The sequence below is a fragment of the Mustela nivalis genome, assembly GCF_964662115.1.
Source record: "Mustela nivalis genome assembly, chromosome: 10".
Classification (NCBI taxonomy): Eukaryota; Metazoa; Chordata; class Mammalia; order Carnivora; family Mustelidae; genus Mustela; species Mustela nivalis.
In genome coordinates, this window is record NC_139029.1 from 14,074,424 (window position 1) to 14,090,026 (window position 15,603).

A 15,603-nucleotide genomic window follows, 5' to 3' on the forward strand; every position below is an offset into this window, starting at 1 on the left:
AAGGTAATAAGATATAGTCTATGCTCTGAAACTAGAAACCTAATTTTATTATTTTTTAAAAATATTTTATTTTTAAGTAATCTTTACACCCCACGTGGGAGTCAAACCTACAACCCTGAGATCAAGAGTTGCATGTTCTCCCAACTAAGCCAGCCAGGTGCCCCATTTTTATTTTCTTAAGGAATCTCTGTTCTCACTGTGGGGCTCAAACTCCTGACACTGAGACAATGAGTCACATGCTCTACAGACTGAGCCAGCCAGGAGCCCCTAGAAAACTAATTTTAAATCCAGAGTCAGCCACATAGCAGCAGCATGACTCAGAGAGAGTTATTTTACATCTTTGCCTCTCAGTTTCCTTATCTCTAAGATGGCTATTATAATAGTATTAACATCAGGAGGGTGATCCTTCTAAGGACTAAATGCACTAATACATATAAAATATGTAAAACAGCACATCTAGCACATAGTAAGCCCTCACAATGGCTAATAATATTACTTGGTTCTTATCATCATTCACAGCAGAGCTGTTTTATACATTGTACAGTGAAATTCCTGAGTCCTTGGGTGCCTGAGGGGCTCAACTGGTTAAGCATCTGCCTTTGGCTCAGGTCATGATCTCTGGGTTCTGGAACTGAGTCCCACATGGGACTCCCAGCTCAGCGGGGAGAGCGGGGAGTCTGCTTCTGCCTCTCCCCCTGCTTGTGCTCTGTCTCGATCTCTCAAATGAAAAAAAAAAAAAAGAAAGAAAGAAAAGCATTTGCCTTCAGCGAGGGTCGTAATCCCAGGATCCTAGATTGAGACCCACATTGGGCTCTCTGCACAGTGGGAAACCTGCTTCTCTCTCTCCCTCTGCCTGCCGCTCCCCCTGCTTGTGCTCTATTTCTCTCCCTCTCTCTATCAAACAAATTAAAATCTTAAAAAAAAAAAAAAAAAGAAAGAAAGAAAGAAAGAAAGAAAGGAAGGAAGAAAGAAAGAAAGAAAGAGAAAAGAAATTCCTGAGGCTTAATTAACTCTGGTTCTTGCATCCTGCAGGCCACGCCTAGGGCTAATGATTTTTCAGAGAGCTCTCCTTTCACACTTAGGTGTTGCTAAGGTCTTCCCCACACCTCCCCGCCATGTCTTCAGTTCATCATAGGGTCATACTTTTCTCCTTTCTGAGTATTTGTTGCTCACTGACGGGGCATATCTTCCCAAACTACCTGGCTCATCATCAAAATTTCTTGGTACTTCTTCTCAATTTTGGACAACTTCAGAGGACTGAGGGTTTTAGAAAGTTAGGTCTGGTTAACCAAGGTGACTGTTAAGTAGAGAAAGCAGGTAATGACTACACTGTCAAGAGAACAAGTAAGCTTGAAAGAATTTTTAATATAATGCTAAAGTAAAAGTAGTTAATATATCTGACAATTTAAAGATAAGCCTTTCCTGATTTCGGATCCCTAAACTAGGTCCTATTATATGATCTTCCCAAGACCCATAGGTCTACTGGCATTTATTATAACTACAGTTTAAATACTTACCTGTGGAGTTAAGTCTTAATGATCTGTTTCTTCCATGAGACTACAGAGCTCATAAAGTCGAGCATTGTAGGTCTATCTCACTCACTACCACCTTAAAATGAAGCTCAGAGAAGGCTAGGGCTAAAGAATGGCAGATTCAATGTTTGAATCTTTCATTTCTTGAATGTTTCACTTAGGTTATTTGACCCTGACACAGTGCTTACTCTTGGTGCCTCAGTTTTCCATTTATGAAATAAATAAAAAGTAACACCAGCCACACTTCAAAGTTAATACAAGAATTATGATAAAATGATTCCCATGATAAAATTCATGGGAGGCAATATAGAGGGAGACAGAAATTCCTAATAATGGTAATGTGCTGTTTTTTGTTTATTAGTATCAAAGTCAAGTGAGGTTATCCAACCGCAGGGATAGACTGTTGTCCATTCTCCCTTCCTGCTTGCCGTGCGATCCTGGGAACTCTGTTATCAACTTAAAAGAGAATAGTTGGCAAGGATGCATCAGAGTTGTGCAAACTGAACTGTGTGGGACTTGGATTACTTCCTGTAAGTTTTATTGACAAGAGACTTACTAGACCAGAACAAAGTTACTGTATCTGTTATCTGTATTATTGTTGTTGTTTTTAAAATTTCATTACCTTAAAATCATTAATGTGTAGAAATTCGTCAATAATAGACTTGGACTTCTTCTCCATCTCCAATTCTGACAATGCAGGTTTGTCAGGAACTGATGTTGCTGGAACTTCTGGTTTCACTACTAGTGAGGTTAAAAAAAGTAAAAGGAAAAATGACAAAAATTACCATTAAAGTAGTGGGATTATAGCTGACTATTATGTGTTATTACATTAATTTTCCCATAAAAGCATTAAAATAGACACAAATTTGACAAGGGTAGACATCTAAAAGCAGAAAAGAAAAATGTTTATCACAGCATAGATACACACTAAGTAACTTCATATTCTATAATTAAAAGAGTATGTAGATATGGTAAACTTTTTAAATTAAAGCCTTTTTGTTCCTTTCTGCATTTTGATTCTTCTCCACTGCTTCAATGATGAAGAACACATGAAGCTTCCACAACCACAAACAGAGCTCCAACCACACTGGCCTTCGGCCGTTTCTTGAACATACTGTGGTTCTACCTGCCTACTACTCCTTTTCTCACAGTACTCCTCTTGGTTGGAATGCTCTTTTTCTCTGCTCCATACCCATCCCTCCCTATAAACCTATTTTAACTCCTACTGGTCCATTGGACCTGAGAGAAGCCTTCCCATTCCTCTGTGTCAATTCTAGCTAGTTCCCTTATCAAGTACTCTCTTAGAACTCTGCTCTCTATAGCACTTTTCTCAGTCTGTACTTGTATATGACTGAAGGCTGAGAGTAGAGATCCAGGGCCCACAATTCACTAGATGGTAAGTGTGCATGTAGTGAATAAAGCAAATGACCCAGACAATAAACTTGCAGAGGGCAGCTGTGCAATATTATTTACTACACACTTGATATTTTCATGCCTTATCTTATTATGTTCCCCAAATACTACCATAGATATGAAAGCCACATGCCCCTAAAGCTAAAAGATCTGAAGTCTAGAGCTGGGAGAAGACATTTCAATTTGTCTTTGAATTCACTTAGAGATTATAGTTAGGAAACATAATTTAAATACTGAAACAAATTTGAAAACTATAAAAATATTATAAACAACCAGTACTACTTCAAAATTAAGATTTTAAGAATGCTGAAAATTACATTTAAACTACTTTTCATTGTTGCCATCATCATCATATCATGATGACATCTAGTACCTTTTGAAAAATCTATTATTTATCAGATAATGTTCTAAGTATTTACCTGCTTTAACTTCTCATTTAATCTTTACCATAATTCTACAGGTACATTTACTATCCCCATATAACAGATGAGGAAACAGAAACACAGATAGGCTATATTCATGATAGTAATTTTTAGAGCATTACTGGAGTTGGTCCTCTAATCATACACATGCTAAACAAACACAAAAACCACAGAAGTTACCAAGACTAAGGTAACAAAAGATGATCTGATATTTCCTCTTAGGTTTGCCTTGCAGTGGCACAATAATGTGAGAATTTTCACACACTTGAGGGCCCTACAAAGCATATATGCACTCTAATGCACACTGAGTTGTTATTTATTTTTTGCATAGTGATTTGTTATTTTGAAAACTTGTAAGAAATTCAGATTGCTTAATACAGCAAGTGGCCCTCGTAACCATCACATTTACTACAGAAAGCAGAAAACTTACAAATTATTGAACAAAGGGATAACCTGAGAAATGAGAACGATGTTACAGAACTACTTAGGTGCCCTTTACCTTTGAAGACACCACTGTGTCATTATCACACATTGATTCTGAAATCTACACAGGCACAAGGTCTCCTCTGCATTTTTTGTTCCATATTTAAGGCCCAAATTTCCTTCCTGTATGTATCAAGTCTCTCACCTGACTCACGGGCCTTGTTTCTGTCAGCCTCAGCACTGCTCCTTTCCACATCCATGCCTCCCGTAAGCTGTTTTACAGTCTCTAGCATCTCTCTGCGTTGCTCTTCCTGAGACTGATTGTCCAACAGGTCTTTGCTGCTGCCGCCCCTCATGAAAGTATTGGGACGAGCTGCTGCAGATGGAAGGGGCTTGTCATTCTTCTCTCTGCCCATGCTTCCACGACTTAAAAGACAAAATACACTTTTCAGAAGAAAGATCACCCCTTCCCCAAATATTCAAATTATAAAATAACACTTAGAGTTTCTAAAAGTATGCAGAGTATTTTTTTTAACACAACTTCAAAGGTGTGAGACACCAAATTATACTTCAAACTGTATCTATTTATTTAAAAGATTTTATTTATTTATTTGACATACAGAGATCACAAGTAGGCAGAGAGGCAAGCAGAGAGAGAAAAGGAAGCAGGCTCCCCACAGAGCAGAGAGCCCGATGTGGGGCTCGATCCCAGGACCCTGAGACCATGACCTGAGCCGAAGGCAGAGGCTTTAACCCACTGAGCCACCCAGGTGCCCCTTCAAACTGTATTTATATAAACAAGTGGAATCAGTGCTTTCAAGAGAATGTTAAGCATGTTTTTACTTTTTTCACACATGTTAAAAGGGATACTGCTTAAAATTTTAAAATGCCAATGGCATCTCTTTATTTTAGTTTTTAAAATTTTTTAAGAATAAAGATAGTGATGAATGCATGAGCTAAAAAACTGAGAGAAAGAATACCAAATAAACATGGTATCACTAACTTACAAATTACAGAATTTATTCAGAAACTTCAAATAGAAGTAAAATATTTTGAGAACCAAGTAGAAGTAATTTTTTAAAAAAAGATTTATTTTATAGAGAAAGTGCACTAGACTAAGAGTGAAGAGGGGAGGAGCAGCAGAGGGAGAGAGTCCCAAGCAGACTCTGAGTACTGAGCCTAATCTGGGGCTTGATCCCATGACCCTAAGATCACAACCTGAACCAAAATCGAGAGTCGGACACTTAACTAACTGTGCCACCCAGGTACCCCAGAAGTAGATTTTGAAAGGCCAAAGTCACATTTTATTAAGAGATAATCTTCCAAAATCTCCCTATTTAATCACTAAACTCCCTATTTAGACAATTCTAATCAGCTGGGCAAATAGTTTCTTGGGCCATAACAGATCAGATCAATTAAAAGGAAGAGAAGAGAAATGACTAGAGGCACAACAATGATCTAACCTCTGAAAGAACATACACAAACAAGTACCCAAAACGCAGAACCATCAGGGGAAATTTATGGCAGGGTAAAGAGCCACAAATACCTCAAGAGCACAAATGATGCTTCATGGCAATCTGAGCCATCATTAAAATCTGAATTAGGCTAAGTATATTTTGTTGCAGAAGCCAAGGGAACAGTTAACATTGTTTAGAAAGTCTACCTGGTCAAACTGATTACAATAATAAAAAAGAAAGTTTCAGAGCTTAAAGCAACTTCAGCACTAAAAGCACTTAAATCAAAATTTTTGAGGGGAACCTGGCTGGCTCAGTTGGTAGATTGTGTGACTCTTGATCTTAGGGTTGTGAGTTTGAGCTCCATGTTAGACACAAGAGATTACTTGAATAAACAAAATTTAGGGGCACCTGGGTGGCTCAGTGGGTTAAAGCCTCTGCCTTCAGTTTGGGTCATGATCTCAGGGTCCTGGGATTGAGCCCCACATCAGGCTCTCAGCTCAGCAGGGAGCCGGCTTCCTCCTCCCTCTCTCTCTGCCTGCCTCTCTGCCTACTTGTGATCTCTATCTGTCAAATAAAATAAATAAAATCTTAAAATAAATAAATAAATAAATAAATAAATAAATAAAATTTAAAAACTTAAAATTTTAGAAAATAAAAAATGTTATTTTCTGTCGTTATTCTACAGGTCTTTATTCATTCTCTGTAAACCAACCAATAGAACACTTCACTGTATCAGTCTTACAAAATGAAAATAGAAAGACAATACAGAGAATAGTGAGAAACAAAGGAGAGCCTCAAATATAACTCGAAGACCAGTGTGACAGAAAAACATACGGATAGGCTATTATGCCCTTTAATTCATGTGCTTCGAAGTGTGAGTCCAATTTAGAGCGTACTGAGACTTTAGTTTAGCAAGCCTGGCACTGGCCTCCAGGGCTATTTGGGTGGGTCTGGTCTCTTAAGAAACAAACTATTAGAAATTTTCCAGGTAACCTGCTCTTCTTTTCCACCTCATCCCAAATCTTCCACTCAATTATGTTCTTATCTTAGAAATTACAAAATGTGAAGATCAAAGCAGGAAAAGAAAATCAACCTTAGGGATAAAAGGCATCCATGTCATAAAGATGATTATCATAGTCTCTGTGGGCGTGTGTGTGTGTGTGTGTGTGTGTGTGTGAAAGAGAGAGAGAGAGAGAATGATAGAGAGAGAATAGACATCGACAAGTAGGTCAGTCCTGAGTTAACAAGGAGTAGGCTTCTTACCTGGTTAAGGTCCGTCGGGAATCAAACTCTAAAGGCGTAGATGATGTAGACCCTGAAGGTGCTGGAGGTTGCAAAGCAGAGAATCTGTTTAAACTGGAAGCACTGGACCGTAAGGCATCTAAAGTTGTTGAGGATTGAGGGGGAAAAAAAATACAAATCACATGACTAAAATGCAGCTGCTTTTAATTTTATTTTTTAAGATTTTATTTATTTGAGAGAGAGCGTGAGTGGTGGGGAGAAGCGGAGAGGGAGAGGGAGTAGCAGACTCCCCGCTGAGCAGGACCTCAGGATCGTGACCTGAGCCAAAGGCAGAAGCTTAACCCACTGAGTAATCCAGGAGCCCCTCAAATGCAGCTTCCAGTTTATCTGCCTCCCTTGGGATGAAGGTGGATTGTTGGAAGACTGGGTATTTCTAAAGAGCCTAACAAGGTGATGTCAATCTCATGGTCCATAGACCATACTAAGAAGCATAATGTTAGAGGGAATTTATCTGTCTGAGGGATGGGGTAATTGGGTGATAGGCATTAAGGAGGCCATTTGATGTAATGAGCACTGGGTGTTATATGCAACTGATGAATCACTAAACTCTACCTCTGAAACTAACAATACTACTTGTTAATTAAATAATAATAAAAAAGGAATTAGTTGCAAAAAAACTCCCCAAACTTAGAAATCTTTGTTCATTACAACCATTTGCTGCTTTAAAAACATAATTAAATATCCTAGGTAGGCAAGGGGATGGGAGTGGTAGACAGGGAAGGAGGGGGACAAGCAAAAACAAAACAAAATACTGAAAGCTAATACAAATCCTATGTATTTATATTATGTAAATTTGCATGTGGGCCTAAGTGAATAACACAATTTATTAAAAAAAAATTTTTTTAAAGATTTTATTTATTTATTTGACAGAGATCACAAGTATGCAGAGAGGCAGAAAGAGAGAGAAAGGAGGAGAAGCAGGCTCCTTGCTGAGCAGAGAGCCGATGCGGGGCTCGATCCCAGGACCCTGGGATCATGACCTGAGCCAAAGGCAGAGGCTTAACCCACTGAGCCACCCAGGCACCCCTAAAAAAACAATTTTTTTAGGGGTGCCTGGGTGGCTCAGTGGGTTAACTGTCTGCTTTTGGCTCAGGTCGTGATCCCAGGGTGCTGGGATCAAGTTTCACATCCAGCTTTCTGCTCAGCAGGAAGTCTGCTTCTCCTTTTCCCTCTGCACATCCCCCTGCTTGTGTACTCTCTCTACCTCAAATAAATAAATAAATAAATAAATAAAATCTTTAACAAGTTTTATTTGTAGAGAGAGTGAGAGCACAAGTGGAGGGAACGGCAGGCAGAGGGAGAAGTGGAGCCCAATGCAGGACTTAATCCCAGGACCCTGGGATCAAGACGTAAACTGAAGGCAGGCGCTTAACTGACTGACACACCCAGGCTTCCAATTAACACAATTTTTTAAAATTTAAAGAAATCGAAGGTCAAAATTCCTTAATAGAAGGGAAATATGGAAAGGAGGTTAACAATGAAGTTTTTTACTTTCCATCGGACTTTCTTAGCTTTAAAAAGATGTGTTTGTCATTATCTAACATATGATCTCTCAAAATGTGAATTTTGTTTAAAATTTTTGGAAAATATTTCACTCCAATTCTTTTACAACTTCCTTTTATAATTCTTTTTCTTAGCGAAATGAGTTTTCTTTTTCCTTTGGGATACTAGTAATTTCTCTAGTTATACTGAATTAGTGAACATCAACTTTAACAAAGAAACCTAAGAAATTAAAGTCTTAAATAACCTATCTGAACTAAAAAAACTGTAAATATTTAAAATACCTAAGGATCCATAGTGAGAGGGACACCAGTAAGTTTGGGCACCCTTCGTCTATAGATCTTTTCCTAAAACCATTATTAAACGATTGTGGGAGTGTGCTATAAGCTGAATATTGACAGATCACATCCAGGTTCCCAAGAAGGGACACTGCTTACTTACCAGTCTCACTTGCCTTTGCTCCACCACTGCTGCCCTTTCCCCAACTGCCCAGCTGTGCTTTAGGTACCAGCTGAATTTTCTCATCAATTGTGGGCTGTAACATAAGTGACCACAAAACAATTATAGGAATCATTCCAGAATTATTGTTCTTCTTTTCCTATAAAGATTTATTTATTTCAGAGAGATAGTGAGCATGCATGCGAGTGGCACGGAGGGGCAGAGAGAGAGGGAAAAAGAGAATCTCAAGTAGACTCCTCGCTGAGCACAGAGCCCAAAGCCGGGCTTGATCCCACAACCCTGAGATCATGACCTGAGTCAAATTCAGGAGTCAGCTGCTGAACCAACTAAGCCACCCAGGTGCCCCTAGAATGGTTTATCTTCTTTCCCCCTTCAGTGCAGTGAAAACCAACTTTGGCAAAAAGAATACTCCTTGGGGGGGCGCGTGGGTGGCTCAGTGGGTTAAAGCCTCTGCCTTCGGCTCAGGTCATGGTCTCCGGGTCCTGGGATTGAGCCCCGCATTGGGCTCTCTGCTCAGCAGGGAGCCTGCTTTCCGCTCCCCCGCCTGCCTCTCTGCCTACTTGTGATTTCTCTCTGTCAAACAAATAAATAAAATTAAAAAAAAAAAAAAAAAAAAGAATACTCCTTGGAATAACAATTTAAGAAATATAAACTGGAGCTATTCACATTCACATGGGATTCTGGTGGACCCTGAACTACTTTCTTGGAATCCAGCATCCACAAAACAGTTTGGAACCAATGGTCTGCAGAATGCATTCAGGTCCTCTAAGTTGGTACACCATTGAACTAAATGTAAGCAGTTTCTAGTAATTCCTCCTGTCTAGTGATGCCCTGTGAATATATAAATTTTGTATACCACAAAATTAACAGATTAATCTCTTCAAATTACTGTCAGAAAACAGGTCAGATGGCACAAAGATTTCATATTTCAGCAAAGCCCAATATGTGGGAGCTAAGGATGGGGAAGTGGAATTGCAGTATTCAATAAAAGGCAGTAAGAAAAAAAGTGAATATAGGAAATTAGACAGGAAGTTAAAATGCCTCTTTAAGGTTTAATCCCCCAAACACAACTTCAGCACAAATGAATGGACTTAGAATGCAATATTAAATAGAAGACACATACCACAGAAAGCTGCAATGTAGCTCTTTGCAATAAAAGTGTTCATAAATTCTCATAGTGCTGCCTTGCTCTACCACATGCCTTCATACGAATCTCTCCCAGTTAACAATGCCTTTGTTTAATGGCTTTCAACTTTTTCTAGGGTATTTAAGTAGCGTACCTACACTGCAACTATCAGAATATACACAAAATTTATTAAGAATTTACCAATTTACACAATATTAATAATGTTGTAGTTTTAATACCAACACTATTCATTTTTATAGCATCCATGCACAGAAACAATATGTAAAAACACAAGTATTATTAGTAAGTACTGATGTAATTTTCAAAGATGTTGGGGGGTTGATATTGGAGGGATTATCTTTTTAACACAAGATTTTTGTTAAAATAAAATAAGTCTCTTGCTAGAAACATAAGTGGATGGGAATCAAGCTGTTTTTGGCAATAGAATCCCTGCACTGAGACATAAATAACTAGAAGAATGTACCAGAATCTTAGAGAATAGGATCTTTGCTAATTAAAATAAGGGCAATCTAGAGATGGAATGTTCTATCCTGAAGCAATACTTTGACATGAAGATGAAAATGACATAGTCCATCTTCTTCCAATTTTCTCAAACTCTTTTTCTTTCTGTCAGTTCTCTTTCATTTGGTGATTCCACAATAGCTTTAGATTGCTATTAGTATCCTACCGGTAGGCTGCAAATTTTCAGAACTATGCAAAGTACATGACATAGGAAGGATCAAACCAGAATTGCACATGATTTGTAAAACTGGGCTGTAGGAGTTTTACTTTTACAAAAGGTAATGCCACTTGTTCTATGCTCTCCAAGGTTCTTCACGTGACTTACAGTGATCAACTTCTACTGCTGAAAACATCTGCTAAGAGAAACCTTTTTCCTCTTACTGCCCACGGATTCTCAAGAGAGGAAGGTAGAATATTTGCATCTTCATCACAGAATGATTTCTAGTAGTAGTCTTCTGTGATTTCTTTGAGGCCTTGGATATGGCAAACCATTAATTCAAATTAGGCTTAAACAGGTAGTTGCTTCTTCCCCAGAGCTAAGGATACATTGTATAAAGCTTACAATTTATAGCTACTAAAGTATCTTTATTATTATCTCTCCTATAGTAAACATCTCATAACTTCATCATCATAAACTCATCACTTCCCTTTTAGCAAACTCTCCAAGAAATGAGAGGAACAGCAGGAATGAGTAGTAAGAATATACGGAACAATACTGGCTTGTAGAAAAGGATCTGCATTAAAAAAAAAAAAATACTCACCTATAAAATCTGTAATATGGCTATTTCTGCTATGAACAAGAAATAATTTTGAGAGTCACATTCTCAGGCTGTCATAAGTTGTGTTTTAAATGTCACACTCACCTTAGTGATTTTAAGGAATTTTGAGGGGTCTAATACCCGACTATTCTTGGCCCCTTGTACAGTGTTCCATCCCCCTTCATCCACTCTCTGGACACCTGCAGGGAGAACAGAGTGTACGTCTCTCATCTACCTCAAGTCAGTTTGACAGCGACAGAGTAAGTAAGCAGTATTTTCAACTCAGGAGCTCCAATGAAAATCAAGGAAAAGGACCAAAGAGATTATTAAAGCATTGCTGACCATCTCTTTAACATCCAGGACGATATGAAAATATCAGGTAGAAATACCAGGAGAGCCGACCTAGGAGAAACTAACTGACACAAGGGCCAAATCTAGTGTTTATGGTGCATGATTAGAACCCTTCAGGAGGGACACCTGGGTGGCTCAGTTGGTTAAGCAGCTGCCTTCGGCTCAGGTCATGATCCCAGAGTCCTGGGATCGAGTCCCACATCGGGCTCCTTGCTCAGCAGGGAGCCTGCTTCTCCCTCTGCCTCTGCCTGCCATTCTGTCTGCCTGTGCTCATTCTCTCCCCCCCCCTCTCTGATAAATAAATAAAATCTTAAAAAAAAAAAAATTAAAAAAAAAAAAAAAAAGAACCCTTCAGGATATGTCAGATGGAAAGTATTTATTACAAAGTTTACTTCACTTAATAGTGTCAAATGACACAGTACACTTGGCACATTCCCCCAAAACCTGCTTCTCCAACCCATCAGCTGCTCAGGCAAAAACCCTGTTCCTATTTCTCTCTCTCACTTGGCACCAAATCTTGTTAGTTTACCCTTTACAATATATTCAGCATCTAGCTCCGTCTTATTACTACCAACACTACCATTTTGGTTTTCACCAGCAACACTGAAAGCATAAAAACATCTTTGCTAGCTCCAATGCTTCCGCCCTCTACTGTCTGTTTCATGGCTGCCAGCACGACCCTAATGAAGTACAAGTCAGGTCCCGTGACTGCTCTACTCAAAACACTCCTATTAATCTCTCCATCTCACTCAGACAAAAAACCAAATTACTTCTTAATGGCCTACCAGCTCTGAGTAATCCAGCCTCCCCCATCTCAAACCCTATCTTCCACTACTCTCTCCTTATGCTCTTTGCTTCAGCCACTCTGACCTCCCTGCTGTTCCTTGAAAATGTTACTTCAGGGCCTTTTACTTATTATTCCCTTTGCCTAAAAACCTTTCCCCAAATACCCATATGGCTTAATTTCCTCAACACTTGCTTCAGGTCTTCACTCAAATTCGAATTTTAACATCACCACCATCACCCTATTTAGAACTGTACCTTTACCCACCAAGCCTGGCACGACTCTAACTTCCTCACAAAATTACATATTTTATTTGAGCATCTGTTGTCTGTCCCCCTGGTACGGTGTAAGCTGCATGAAGGAAGGGATTTTGTTTCTCCTGTTAAGTGACAGGCACTTATATTTGTTGAATGTAAACCATCAAACTCTCTATTCAAAAGCTTTTTTGATCCTCACATACATGATTTTCTTTGTTGCTATCCAGTATTACTGATCATAAACAAACTTGTTTCTTGTTTTTTTCTTTTTCTTATACCCTAGTCCTTCTTCCTCTCCAGTTGTTCTTTATCTGTCATTTTTCCAAGACTTCTTTTCTTTAGTCATCTATGGACATCTTCCCATGGACTGGGCTTTCAGTCTAGTTCAATAATAAGTCATTATGTGAAAGGCACTGTGTTAGGTTCTAGGGTGAGGAAGGTGTGGGAGTGTGGTGTCCCATGAAACTTAAAAGAACACTGTCTTCCATGGAGGATTCATCTCTCATAACTTCATTCTGAGCTCTACTGTCTGTGATAAAGAACAGTTCACGGTCGTTGAGTATTGACTATGTGCCGGTTGCTATGCTGAACACTTTACACATTATGCCTCACTTCATCCTCACACAAACCCCAGCAACCATTATTTGATCCATTTTACAGATTACGTGACTTGTGCAAGGTCCTACAGCTACGACGTAGGAGAGCTGAAATTCAAACCCAGACAGTCTGGCTTCAGAGTTTATGCTCTCAACCATTATTTACGTGACCCAGAACTGCCATGCTCACGTAACAGCACAGTGGACAAATGAAAGCTCTTATTTGGATGCCCTCTTGCCATCTCAAAACAAAAAGGCTTATGAGAAGAATGATCATTTCCCTTCTGAAGAAGTTTCCTCTTCCAGTGTTCTTAAACTTAGTCAATGAACTTCCTATTTTCTGCAGGGCAGAATGCCTTCTATGTCAGCTTTCATATTTTCCCACCCATTTCTTCCTTTTATAATTATTGTTACCAGGATTTCAGCAATGCAACATTTCTGAGTTCAGTATGCCCTTTGATTCATCATGTAAAAATGATCAGACTTGTTTTATTTATATACCACTAGCATGATATCATTCCTTTGTTTAAAAATTTTTGATGGCTCCTTGATGTCTATCATGTACAAAGTCAAAATTTCTTAATCTGGCTCCATTCTTTCAGAAAAACATTTTCCCACTGAGTCTCAACACTTAAACTTTGCTCCAATCAGGCTTGTCTGTGCCTCTTCACAATATATATTTATTTTAATTTCATGACTAAAATTATTCCTTTCATTTCAAATATTTAGCATTCACCTGGACTCAGTTCAAGGGTGCATTCTTAAAATAAAGATGTGTTCTAGCTTGCTTTCTTCTTCTCCTCGGAGTCTTAACAATCTTTTTTTTTTTTTTTTTTGAGGAAACTTGAAGATTTTTATTTTAATTTGATTATGGAAATTTTTGAGCACAGAAGAAAATAGTATGAACCCCAATGTGCTCAACAGCCAGCAATAATTTAAAACATTTGCAAATATCCTTATATCTATCCTTTCTCCTTTTTTCTGTAGCATTTCAAGAATTACATAATTTTATCCATGTGTATGCATATGTAACCAAAAAGATTATCATTTTTAGATAATAACCATGATGTTATCCCAACTTTAAAAACAGTAATTCCATAATTGCATATATACAGTACATATCCAGATTTCTCCAGTTCTTTCAAAGATAGGTTTTTACAATTGAGGTTTGTTCAAATCATGGTGCAGATAAGGTCTGCACAGTGCATTCAGTTGCCAAGCCTCTTAAATTTTTTTAATCTACAGTTTCCCTTCTGTTTTTTGCTTTTGTTGTATTTTAACTGGTATTATTGTTTTGTAAAAAAAACTAGGCTGTTTATAAAATATTCTACATTTTGCTTTTGGCTGATTGCTACCTTGTGGTGTCATATAATCTGTTCCCCATTGCCCCATATTTCTTTTCTTTTTTTTTTTGAGTCTTAATCTTGAGAATACATTTCATAATTTTATTATCTTCTACTTGACAAATGTTCCCTTTGTTAGTTTTGCCTTCTCAGATAAACTGTAAGCTTTCAGAGAAAAGAAACTGTATCTTCTGCTTCTTTTTATATCCCTCACCAATTCTGAGTATACAGAAGATGCTCAATAAAGCCTTGTTGATTAATGACTTTAAAGTAGTCAAAGAAACCATGATGAGTCCTGCATTCTTGGGTTTTACTCAAAAACCAGTCTCCAGGTGAAACTGCTTCACTTACAAATTACCACTCTATTTTTTGTTTATTCTTTCTGATGTCATTTCACATCTAAATACAGAATTTTTAAACATCTGTCATTCATCTCCCTAGTTTTCCTAACACCCCAGTGGTCTCCACCCCTCACCTGTTCTTCTCTTCTCTTTGGTCATGAGCTGTTGGACCTTCCTTTGCTCTTCTTGTTCTTCTATTTTAGCCTCTTTGTGAATCTGTTCAATAGTTTTAGGTCCTTGATCTGCTCTTCGAGATACCCAGTTGCACTATAAAAGGAGAAAACAACATTATCAGCTAGAAAACAAAAAATGAACAAAATAAAATTTTGAAAATCTATTTTATACTTCTCACTGCTGGAAAAGTATAAAATCTGTACTACAGTACTTTTTTTCATCTGTCTTACAGATGGCACCATGTGCAGTTTAGAATTAGAGACGAAGAATTAGTCTTGGGGCTCCTGGGAGTCTCAGTTGGTTAAGCAGCACAGACTCTTGACTTGGTTCAGGTCATGATCTCAGGTTTGTAAGATCGAGCCCCAAAACAGTCTCTATGCTCAGCAGGGAGTCGGCTTGAGATTTCCTTTCCCTCTCCCTCTGCCCCTTATCCCTGCATGCTCTCTCTCTTTCAGATAAATAAATCTAGGCGCCCCTGGGTGGCTCAGTGGGTTAAAGCCTCTGCCTTTAGCCTTCAGCTCAGGTCATGATCCCAGGGTCCTGGGATCGAGACCCACATCGGGCTCTCTGCTTAGTGGGGAGCCTGCTTCCTCCTCTCTCTCTGCCTGACTCTCTGCCTACTTATGATCTCTGTCAAATAAATAAAAAACTAAAATCTTAAAAAATAAATAAAATCTTTAAAAAAGATAAAATTTGTCTCAACCAACCCTGAACTATTATATGCTAAGTATTCCAATGTTAATGAATAAAAAGAGTGAAAGACTGATCCAAATCTATTTTTAAAAAATTATCTTGTGGGACACCTGGGTGGCTTAGTCGTTGAGCATCTGCCTTTGGCTCTGG

At 38.4% G+C, this 15,603-nt stretch overlaps 1 protein-coding gene across 50 annotated transcripts in view; it reads right to left on the minus strand.

Moving 5' to 3' along the window:
* Nucleotides 1-15,603, minus strand: part of EIF4G3 (eukaryotic translation initiation factor 4 gamma 3) — a 346,104-nt gene that overhangs the window by 33,673 nt on the left and 296,828 nt on the right. For all 50 annotated transcript variants that reach the window (XM_082684539.1, XM_082684529.1, XM_082684570.1 and 47 more), the window contains 6 exons: nucleotides 14,721-14,853; nucleotides 11,020-11,114; nucleotides 8,491-8,584; nucleotides 6,511-6,628; nucleotides 3,996-4,216; nucleotides 2,155-2,273 (listed from right to left, as the gene is read on the minus strand). In XM_082684539.1, the coding sequence (XP_082540665.1) occupies nucleotides 2,155-2,273; nucleotides 3,996-4,216; nucleotides 6,511-6,628; nucleotides 8,491-8,584; nucleotides 11,020-11,114; nucleotides 14,721-14,853 (780 nt within the window). The remainder of the gene's footprint in view (nucleotides 1-2,154; nucleotides 2,274-3,995; nucleotides 4,217-6,510; nucleotides 6,629-8,490; nucleotides 8,585-11,019; nucleotides 11,115-14,720; nucleotides 14,854-15,603) is intronic.